The following is an 11,730-nucleotide window of genomic DNA, read 5'->3' on the forward strand; positions in this document are numbered from 1 at the left end:
ATTTGTCTCACAGTGAAACAGCAGTATGTGAGTTAATACAGTAACTTTCTCTACTCCACTTAACTTAACCATACATGACTGGCTTTTCACAAAAGTTTCTCAAAAGGACATTGTTTATGGTCTTGTTATGGACTAAAACAAAGATGACTTTCTGGTGAATAACATTCTCCTTCTTGGAAAATTTTATTTGCACAAATCCAAGTATATGAAAGTGAAACCTATGTTTAATGTGTTTCATTCTGAGTTTCTTTCTTACATGAATAAGCCCTTAAAGTCATGAAAAACAAAAAATGCTTTGAAACTTCTTAGTATAATAGAAGAATATGAATTACAGGTATACAGCCCTAGCTCTTAATTTAATTTATTATTATTTTCAATTATAATTTTACATATTTTATATTTATATATTTGTCCTTTTACTCTAATGCAATGATCTATGAGCCATGTTGTTTGTAAATTTGAATTTGTTCAATAAAAATAATAATAAAAAAAAAAATACTCCCCTTAACCCATTTTATGTTTCACTTTGCACTGAGCACCACTGTGAACAAAGGCTACATTTCCGCCCTATACTGCAAATTTGCAGAAGCAGTCACATCCTTCATTATGTCTTGTCATGAGCAGGTCGGTATATAGCCAAGATTTTAGAAATTCCAAAAACAACTCCACAAGGACATTTTTTGGACATTATTTTCTAATTCTAACAATTAAACCTGCAGTAGGCACAATGTTTTTGGCATCATTGGGCAAAAATTCCATAATAACCTTTCAGCATATTGTAATTCAAGTGTTCTGAGAGAAAACTAGACTTCTGCTCCTCCTCTTGGCTCTGTTTTTAGAAGAAGAAGAAAAAGAAGAAGAGAGAGAGAGAGATGGAGAGATGTCAGAGCGATGGGGCTACTCCTGACAGGCGCCCCAAGCAGTTGGGGGTTTGGTGCCTTGATCAAGGGCACCCTGGCAGTGCGAGGCAAACTGGCATTTCTCCAGCTACCAGTTCACACTCAGTACTTGGTCCATGTGGGGACTTGAGTCGGCAACCCTCCGGTTCACAAGCCAAGTCCCTATGGACAGGGCTACTGCTTTAAAGCTGCAGTGGGTAGAAATGGAGCAAATATGATTATAAAAAGTTATTTTTATCTGAAATAACTCAAAGGACCATGTGCCTCTGTGTCCTCCGGTGCTCCTAATGGCATCTGCAAGATTTCACAGACCGGAGTAAAACAACCAATCAGAGCCGAGCTGGAGCCTTGCCGTCTCTAAGCAGCTGTCAATCACTCACAAACAGCAGTAGGATTTTCTAAAGCCTGAAGACAGAGCCATGAAGAGGTGCAGAAGTCTAGTTATCTCTCAGAACACTTGAATTACAATATGCTGAAAGGTTATTATGGATTTTTTGCCCAATGATGCCAAAAATATTCTGCCTACTGCAGCTTTAAAGGACCACTCCAGCAATTTAGTATTGCACTATTATAAAGAGTGGACAAACTCAAAGCAGTACAGGCTGAGATATCCTGACTTTTAGTCTCAAGAACTGAATCCTACATTTCCCATAATGCAACTCAAGAGTGTTTGACATCATCAGGGTAATTTTTCATACTGTAGAAAGGTCAAGTTTTCACAAGCTGAATAATTATCCATGTATGAAATCAGTGAAGTGCCGCTGTGATTAAATAATTTTCGCCTCACATCCACTAGCCTTTCTATAATTTGTGTGTACACAAAATAGAATGCAAACTCCCTCTCACACTGTTAAAACCTCCATATTTACAGAAACAATACAGAGGACATGCATGGCCTCATGGTAGGTTTAATGGGACACCTAATTTGACTGTCTCTAGTGCAATATTTTATATATGTCTGCAACTCAATCAGATAGACACAGAATCAGGCTCAGATGAGTTTTGCTTTCCTGGACACATTGGCTTTGTCTTAGAATAAAAGTACACCAGGAGGTATAACTGGAGCATACCACATAAATGTTTACCCCAGGAATCCAATTTGCAAACTTCGCAGACAGTCCGTCCTTTTAAATCAATATGTTTGCATCACTGAAGAACTAAACGCTTTTATCTGCGTAAGGCTACAGTCTGCACCTGTCAAGTTTAACCATGTGAGACACACCAAGAGCAAAAGGAAAAAGGAGGAGGCTCAAATGGGATTTCTCAGTTTATCTGTCCTCCGCTCCCACATTCATTAATTCACACAGCCTACACACACAAAGACAGACACACACAGGAAGGACAACCCTAGCAGTGGGTGCACTATGAGTATTGTGGCTGTACGACGTGAGGACGCCACGGTCTGTGATCATATCATCAGATCAGTGGCACCAGTGTTCTCAGAAGAACTGGACAGAAACAGTGATCAGATAGAGAGCATAAATACAGAATCCCAGGCCATATGGAGGCTACAGACTCATTAAGTAGCCTATACATGTAGATTTATACAAGCACAGGTTGATGAATGAAACCGCAAAGACCTAAAACTAATGGTTTCACTTAAACTGCACACAATGCAACACACTGCCCCAGTGTAAAACCTCCTCGCCACTTTTCAGAACTCGTTGGAGATTAGCGAGCTTGTGAGGAAGGACGGAAAGGCATTTATCAGTATAATGCATTCAAATCAGGCTGAGGGAACTGTCAATTTCGACTGCAGAGTGACCCAGTGCGCATGGAGGCTGAGGGACGGCTCTCATAATTGAAAGAATAAATTGAGGCGGAGAGGCAGCCTGCCCCAATCAATAAGGGTAATCTTTGTCGCTGAGTCAATCAGTGCACCAATTATTTCATCATCAAATAAAATATAACTCTGAGCTGGGACGGTGAAAGGCAACGCTCAACACTTCCAGGGAAATACAGGGACAAGGCTCAAGGGAGACATCCTGTTCTCTTATCAAAATCACAAAACATTTTCTTAGTGGGCGACAATGTGTTTTCCAGCTCCTTTGTTCATGTCTAATTTAAAGTGACAGCAGGTTTCAGCTCCTTAATTGTCTGGTGACATTCCCACTATCTCTTTAGTTAACAATCCACAGGTCTGATAAGGTGAACTCATTTCAAACAGAGTCATGGGAGCTGCAAATAATTTGTTTATGTCTCATAGTTTCAAGACACTAAATCCCATTTATTTCAAGGTAACTGCTTTGTGGTAAGTTTGGACTTCTATTGTACTATCCTTGGAGATTTCCTGTACTGTGCACAATATCAAACTCAGCCTTGAGAAATGCCCTGACATCTATCTTTTCACAAACCTCTCCAAGCTTTGCTACATATAATATGATAGAACAGGGCTCCGGGCACACAATATAACCTCATTCATTCATTCATTCAGACCCTATAGGAATTTAAATCATTCACACACAGAATATGAAATATTGATTGAAATTCCCAACCAAACCCTATTTTAAATCTACCTTGATCATCTGTTTCAGGACGTCAGGGGAGCTCACAGAAATGTGCTTTTGAGAGATATGTGTCTTCCATGCAGGGAACCGACTAAATCTAACAGTGCTATCAATGCAATTAACCAGAAATGGCTTGTTGCACAACAACACTACAGTTTAGTTTTAATGATGCTCATATGATATGCTGGAAATGAGATCAGCTGTGACAGTGATGTGCCAATAAAGCAATATATTAGGATTTGCTTTACGATCCTGAATTGTTCCAAAGTTCATTCAAAATTGTACACGTGAATAAGATGGAGAAACAGCAGGCTTTAAAGTGGAATTAAAGGAACTGTTTGTAACTTTTTACATGTATAAATCTACCGGGTCGGTTTCCCATGCGCGCTCGCGTGTGGCTACACTATTCAGACTCCCTGTGGACACGTACCATCAGACTCCAACACAAACTACACGGAAGCACCAAAACCTCAAAGTTATATCTAGTGAAGCCCGTCTTGCAAAACACTGTTGGCCGCGGTCGGAGTACGCGGGGGAGACCGTAGCTTTGGTCTCCAGGACCGGAGTCTCTGCTCCTCTGCCTGCCTGCTTGCCTTCACTCACACTGCACGCTCGTTCTCGCTCCAACTCTAGACGTGCATGCGTGCAACACTACACACTGCAGAAGAGTTAGTTTAGCTCTGAGAATATCTAGTGAATATACAGTGGACGGTTGTGCAGAAATAATTGCTGCAGCTCCTCCATACCAACAGAGGTTTCCCGTGTCTTGTGAAGTGACGGGGCTCCGCAGCGAGAAACGTTATCGTCTCCGACCAAAACTCCGGTGTCTCCCTGCGGGCGCAGTTGGAGACAATAACGTTTCTTTTCCTGCTTCAGCCCCAGAGGCTGAACAGGAAAAGCCAACACTAGGATCAGCAGTGATTCACGGAGAGACCTTCGTCTGGTCAGCTAACATTACTGCCAAGCAGGTGAAATCTAGAGTTATATTGTGGTTTTAGCTGACGTGTGTCGCCTCATTGTTTTGAGCGATGCTGTTCATGTCTATGTAGAGTGAGCAAAGCGCGAACCCGACTCTGACTTTCGTTGACTTAACAGGTGTCGCTGTTAACAAGCATTTCTGAAAGATACAAACAGTCCCTTTAAAGTTAATAATAAATGGAGATAAAAAAAACAATCATGCAACATGCAATAAAGCCAGTGACGTAACTTGCACTGGCACTTTAAAATGACATTCTGTGATATTTAATTGCATTTTCTTTTATGTGTAGCGCAATGGAAATGCCATGGATGTGATGTGCCAGGCGCAGTGACAGTCAATGATGTGGACGCTCACACTGGATCCTCCTGAAGACCTGCTACAGTCGAGCCACAAGATGCGCACTTGGCGCTCCAGCTTTGGGAGGAGCTTCGGGATTTTCCCCCTTGTTTCACGCCACTCTCCAGCGAGGACTCGTTTGCAAAAGGAGATATAGAGGGGGAAAAGGTGAGTCCATTAATGTGTGAATAGCGTTCATTTTAGACTTTAAATGAATATTGTATCCCTGAGTGGAAGGATATTAAATCATCTGTTCTTTTGTGCAGCCTAACCTGTAGTTGTTGAAAACTCATCATATGTGCGTAATTTGGATATGGAACATTTTAAAATGGAACAAGTGTCCAAATTACTTTACCACAGGTGACTATTTGTGTTGGAGGCGAATGATTTTCTCTCGTCTAGTCGGTTGCAAAAGCTTTGAGAGCTCACTTGGAGATAATTTGAATGCGCACTATTCAGTAAGTTGGCGACAAATTACGCACGACATAAGCATCGATGCATGTTTGATTGGGAATTAGATTTTTCATCATAATGTGATGTCAGTGCGTAGAGTTCACTAGAATCTGGTTGAATTGTGTTTTTTTTTTTTTGTTGTTTTTTTTTTTGCTCCAGCAGGTGTATAAGCTACTATGGGTAACAGATTCCTCAGTGCCTCAAGTCATGGATGGTGCTTTGACAAATTACTGATGTAAAGTGCACATGTTGCCTGCAGTCCGCCTGATAAATCCCTACTGCGTGTGTCTGTCTGTTTCTGGCGACAGAGGGTGCAGATAGGCTGTGCCTTTTGGTTTATTGGCACTGCAACACTGTTTGGTCCCTATGGATTCAGAGTTGACCCTGCAAGTCATTCCACGACTCACAATGAGTGTGTAGCTGTGGTACTTTCCTCTCCTTTCGACCTGACACATGACATTTTATAATGTGTATTTAAAACCTTCAGGAACCAGAGGCTGTATGAATGATTGATTTAATGCACATCAGCTTCACACACTTACTGTATATACACACATGTTGCCTATAGAGACGTTTTGATGCTTGAAGTCAATTGCAGAGATGACAATATGATTCATGTAGCATGTAGATAAATATGACAATAAAGCAACACATATAAAATATTTAAACCCGCAGTAAGTAGAATATTTTTGGCATCATTGGGCAAACATTTTACAATAACCTTTCAGCATACTGTAATTCAAGTGTTCGGAGAGAAAACTATACTTCTGCACCTCCTCAGGGCTCTGTTTTCAGGCTTTAAAAAATCTAGCCCATTCCTATTGGGCGTTCCTATTGGCTGTGCTCCGGCTGGTGGGCGGTGCTTGGTATTTCCTCAACTGATCTCCACATGGCTGCTGGGTCACAAACTTTCTCATTTCACAGCTAAACAGTACACTACAAGATGATTCTGAAAACATTTGAGATGAGAAATAGGCATTACAGTAACAGAATAATGATTCATATTTGATCAGCGCTGCCTAGTTTGACCGTTTGATTGGAGTTTGCGAGTGATTGACAGCTGCTCAGAGACGGCAGGCTCTGATTGGTTGTTATTCTCCGGTCTGTAAAATTCTGCAGATGCTTTTAGGAGCACCGGAGGACACAGAGGCACATGATTATTTTCAGATTACCTGTTTCATGCACTACTGTCAGGATATAGTGACCGTTTTATAAAAATAACTTTTTTTAATCATATTTGCCCCTATTTTACCCACTGCAGCTTTAACTGTAGATAAAATAATGAAAAGGAAAAGATGACAGTAAACTATAGTGCGTCTGATAGTCTGTCAAAAAATAGGCTGCAGGATCCCCAGAGTAACCAAAGAGTGTCTGTCACCAAAGAGACGACCTCTCACTAAACGGGGTCCTGTTTGTCTCAGTAATTCCATCATGAAAACATCAAACATTGAGCGTTAGCCACAAAATGTGCAAAGTCAATTCGGGCCTGTAAGCAGTAAAAAAAAAAAAATGTTTTTAATATTTAAAAAGGAGTATTGTGGATTTGTTTAAAGCCTCTGGCTTAGTCTAATGCCACTTCATATAATTAGCATTCATCTGCATAATGAGGATGCAGAGATTTAGCAGTCAAACATTGACAGTAGTTTTTATACATGTCATGACAAAATGTTCTCTCAGCCTCTCACAGGTAAACTGACAGAAATGACAAGATAATGAACTATAGAAGCTGAAAAGAGAGGTACTATCATGCGGTTGTGTAAGATGGCACTGATCTTTCTGTCAGAAATTAGGCACAGCACACAATATTCCCTTTATGAGATGCAGATTGTGTATGAGAGCAGTCGGCGGCTCCAATGATGTAGCTTTGAACTGCCTTACTCCTCCTGATCACATTGCTTCCTTCATCACTTTCCTTTAGCCTTTATAATGGCACAGGTGTTTGTGTCCCTTAGAAAAAAACTGCATGCTTTAACCAAACAAATGTGTGTACCCAGGCCACGGGGAAAACATTTTCAATATGAATTGCTCTAGGTGGCAATATGGTCTGTTTTTTGGGGGGGCGGGGGTTTAGAACAAGTTCGTACAAAGAGAGCTGATTTTCTATTGCTTATCATCTGTTACTGAGATGTGTATTTCTTTTTCTTTGCTTCTCAGAGCATCCACTCCCTCAGTGCAATGTTGGGCAAATGTAATAATTAGTTCTCTTATCTTCTAAATTGCACTGTTTCATTACCCTCAAGTTTAATGCAAAATGGATTTAATAACAGCGTGACATTTGCAATGCAACCTAGTCCTACCCTTTCCAGGTGATATGAAAAGAATAATTAAATAGTTGTGTTTCGAAGTTTTATGGATTTCGTCAAAGCTTTTGCAGTTCTTTCTATTCTGAGAGGGAGACCCTTAGAATAAATGTTCTTTGAATAACAGAGGTATATGTTTTATAGCATAAACTGAGGGAGTGAATGGACCAGGAGTTATTCAGGAGGTAAAAATAACAGCCCACCACCAAAGAGATCCAGGGTGCAATTTCCAGCACGGCTTCGTCAGGTAATCAGGTGAAAAGTTAGTTTATGGCGATGGGAAGCCGGTGAGGGATCGCGTCACTGCTTCAGAAACTCATACTGGTTGTTTGGGACACCTGCACAGCGGGAGACGCATAACGAGACATGTGATACACCCTCCTGGTGACGACAAGTGGGTGGTGACGCCATGTGAATCTGACAGTGGCAGTGACAACAAATGCAGATCAGGCGTGTTGGGAATTCTGACTTGGAGAGAAAGATGGGGAATAAATAAATAAACACCTCAAGCTCAAGTAGTTTTCACAATGACTAACTATGTTATGTTATTTTCATAGCTTGTTGGGAACACTATTCTGCCTGGCTTGTGTCAGAAAGTGATTTAATTTCATGTGTTTCCTCTCCTCAGGTTTCAGCACAGTCTAAGTTTGGCATCTACCGATAAAATGAGCCCGCCAGACACATCCAACGCCACGAGCGAAGTGGAGGCTGGTGAAACCAATCCCTGGTTTCTACTTAACGACAGCATGGGTTTATACCCGCCTGGTTTCCACACTGACATCACCAAGCACCTCGGAGTCCAGATCACCCTGATCGCAGCATATTCCCTGATCATTCTGCTGGGGCTAATGGGGAACGCTCTCGTCATCTACATGATCATTCGCTACAGAACCATGAGAACTGTGACTAACTTCTTCATAGCTAACCTGGCCCTGGCAGACCTCCTGGTGGACACACTCTGCCTGCCCTTCACTCTGGTTTACACTCTGCTAGATGAGTGGAAGTTTGGAGCCGTATTGTGCCACATGGTACCGTTTGCCCAGGCCCTGAGTGTGCACGTATCCATCCTGACGCTGACTGTCATCGCTCTGGAGCGTTACCGCTGCATCGTCTTTCACCTTGGCCGGCGCCTCACGTGGCACACCAGCTTCCTCATCATGGCATTCACCTGGACTTTGTCTGCTGTCCTGGCAGCACCCCTTGCCATCTTCAGAGAGTACCGCCACGAAGAGATCCCTTCCATCAACTTGCGTATCGCTGTCTGCTCTGAGAAGTGGCCCCACGGCACCAGCAGGGACGGAGTCATCTACAGCCTCTCAATGCTGCTCCTGCAGTACATTCTTCCCTTAGCCATCATCAGTTATGCTTACATCTGCATCTGGGTCAAACTGAAGAACCACATCAGTCCGTCCAGCCGCAACGACAGCATCAACCGCCGCAAGAAAACCACCAAGATGTTGGCCCTGGTGGTGGTGGTGTTTGCTATCTGCTGGCTGCCGTTCCACGTGTTTCAGCTGGCCAGTGATCTGGACCTGGTGCTCAGGTTTAAGGAGTACAAACTGATATACACGGTGTTCCACATCATAGCTATGGGTTCAACTTTTGCCAACCCTGTGCTATATGGGTGGATGAATAAAAACTACAGGAATGGCTTCCTCATGGTCTTCCGTTGTGAGGACAAGCCAGAATCCTTCCACACCGAGGGCTCGTTCAGGACACGCTCCTCAAGAAGGCTGACCCTGAACGGTCGTAATGGCGGACACCCTCCGACTGCTGTATGATGATTATTATTATTAACACAATTAAAAAAGCCTGTAGGATGTGACTGAACACAAGGAACGCACCTTCGGTTTGTGGTGCTTGTGGTTCAAAAGTAGCCTTTTGACTTGAATGGCCTGATCTTGAGTATCTATTATGGGACTGGAGAGGGCTCAAAGCTTTGCATGCAAATTGCTTTATGTAAGACTCTTCTTTCCTTTGTGAATGGTACTAGTGAAAATACATTTGTCGAACCTGTTCAAATATGTGTTTAAGATGTTTGCTAGGCTGTTAATTAACTATGTATAATGTGTTTCCTGTAAATGCAGAACTCTTGTTGGTAAGTATGTCCAATTAATGATGCACTCCATTGCATAAATCGCCTGAGGCTATTAACGTGTTCATACTTGCTGAAGGTAATTATTGTGACTGTATGAACAAGTTTAATTTTCCACACTTGCTTTTCTATTTGTTGGCTGTTCAACACATTTGGATGATTTTCTCTTAATTAATCCAAATGCTGCGTTTTGGATTAATTCCAGTGTTCTCGCAGAGTAACATTCAATCCTCATCCAAGGAATCCAGAGGAGGCTATTATCTGTCCAACCAGGAAGGTAATTGTGTTCACCTGGTAACCAGCTGTTCCCAATTAGATGGGCCAGCAGGCCTCTCTGTGTCCAAAGGAAAACTACTAAACTGTGTGAAGTGAGAGTTGATGATATGTTCATCATCATCATCATCATCATCATCATCATCATCATCATCATAATGTGGGCAGCTGCTTTGACGATATGTAAAAAAAAAAGGGATTCGGAAGAAAACAAAACATGCTATTCTACACCGAGCTGCTAAAGTGTCCTTTGTTGGTGGTCTTTTAATGAACACAGGAACATTAATCAACCGCACGGCCTCTGGGCACACATACTGAGCCCCCGTTGCATACATAACTCCCAGAGTTGATTTGACTGTCGGGAGAAATTATGTTTTGTGTGTCAAATAAACAGACCTTGGCTTGGCTAAAGCTTGGATGAGTGGGTTGAAGTAAAGAAGGAGTAAGTTAAAGCAGCAGTGGGTAGAATTGGAGCAATTATGATTAAAAAAATATTAATATTTTTAATTATTTATATAAAAAGGTCACTATATCCTGACAGTAGTGCACGAGTCTGAAAAAAATCAGGTGCCTCTGTGTCTTCCGGTGCTCCTAATGGCATCTGTAAGATTTCACAGACCGGAGGAAAACAACCAGTCAGAGCCGAGCTGGAGCCTTGCCGTCTCCGAGCAGCTATCAATCACTCCTGAACTCCGATCAAAGGGTCAAACTAGGCAGCGCTGTTCAATATGAATTCATATTTGATCAGCGCTGCCTAATTTCAATCAGTCTGTGAGTGAGCTGCCTCTGTTGAATGAACAGCCAATAGGAACGCTCTCTCTCTGAAATGACCTGTGATTGGCCAAAGTCTCCCATCAAGGGCTAGATTTTTTTATAGCCTGAAAACAGAGCCATGAGGAGAAGAAGTCTAGTTTTCTCTCATAACACTTGGATTACAATATGCTAAAAGGTTATTAAGGATGTTTTGCCCAATGATGTCAAAAACATTCTGCCTACTGCAGGTTTAAATGTCTTTCGGATCGTGTCTGGGTGCAAAGTTAAACTGAAAATATTGGCATCTTACTGAATGTACTGAACACGGACAGCATACGTAGACTACTCAAAACATTTGGGTGTAGTAGTCTGTGCCGGGTGCATGCACCCTCCATACCCATAGGGTAATACAGGAAGATAAACTTTAACTCCCTGAACCTGACAGCTGGAAAATCCATCTGTAGTTGAGAAGTTGGTCTACATAGAGGAAAAATAGAAGCAATGCATTTCTCACTAAATTGAGGTGAATCAAAGTTCTTACATAAACATTCAGGCTTTATTTTTTAACCAAAAAAAGAACCGGTGGGTTCAAATACCATCCAATAAAGTATTTAATGAACAACCAGACAAACGTGGCCAATGCAGTGTGATTCATTTTATAGCTAAGATAATACTCATTGGTTTTATACATAGACTGTATAAAAGAGGTTTTGTATTGCTGGATCTTGACACCCACATTACTGATTTCCTGGCTTAGCCTATATTCCTTTTATAGATCATTATAGAAACTCTAAGCCTTTATCTGGACTACCGGCAGACAAACATTGAGCTTATAGTCCCATGACATTAAACCCTTTGGGCATTAGAGCTAATGTGTGAAGATTTTTCCTTCAGACTGGAGATGAATTCAGGGATGATTTTTATGCGTTAGAGATTATCCATCTGCCCCAAAGTATGGCGTGCTGAAGGGGATATATCTCCAAAAATAGCAAGACATGGTCAGAATAAGCATAATAATGTGTTGTTGTTATTTTACCTTTTAGTTGAAGACAGATTGTATGAGTCTAACAGATGCCACTTTCAGCTGTTTTGACAACATTACATGACAGTTTTTTACTTCATTTTACTTTTAATA

General features: G+C 41.6%; 1 protein-coding gene across 1 annotated transcript; it reads left to right on the forward strand.

The window, feature by feature from the left end:
- The first annotated feature begins 4,569 nt into the window (after positions 1-4,569).
- npy7r (neuropeptide Y receptor Y7) lies at positions 4,570-10,393 on the forward strand. Its single transcript, XM_037779477.1, has 2 exons — positions 4,570-4,889; positions 8,103-10,393. The coding sequence occupies exon 2, from the start codon at positions 8,140-8,142 to the stop codon at positions 9,253-9,255; it is 1,116 nt and encodes a 371-aa protein (XP_037635405.1). The 5' UTR covers positions 4,570-4,889; positions 8,103-8,139; the 3' UTR covers positions 9,256-10,393.
- The last annotated feature ends 1,337 nt before the right edge of the window (positions 10,394-11,730 follow it).

The sequence above is a fragment of the Sebastes umbrosus genome, chromosome 9 (genome assembly GCF_015220745.1).
Source record: "Sebastes umbrosus isolate fSebUmb1 chromosome 9, fSebUmb1.pri, whole genome shotgun sequence".
Taxonomy (NCBI): domain Eukaryota; kingdom Metazoa; phylum Chordata; class Actinopteri; order Perciformes; family Sebastidae; genus Sebastes; species Sebastes umbrosus.

Bases quoted from the DNA above. Each gene is read 5' to 3' on its own strand.
- npy7r (XM_037779477.1), top strand. From the start codon at position 8,140: ATGAGCCCGCCAGACACATCCAACGCCACGAGCGAAGTGGAGGCTGGT.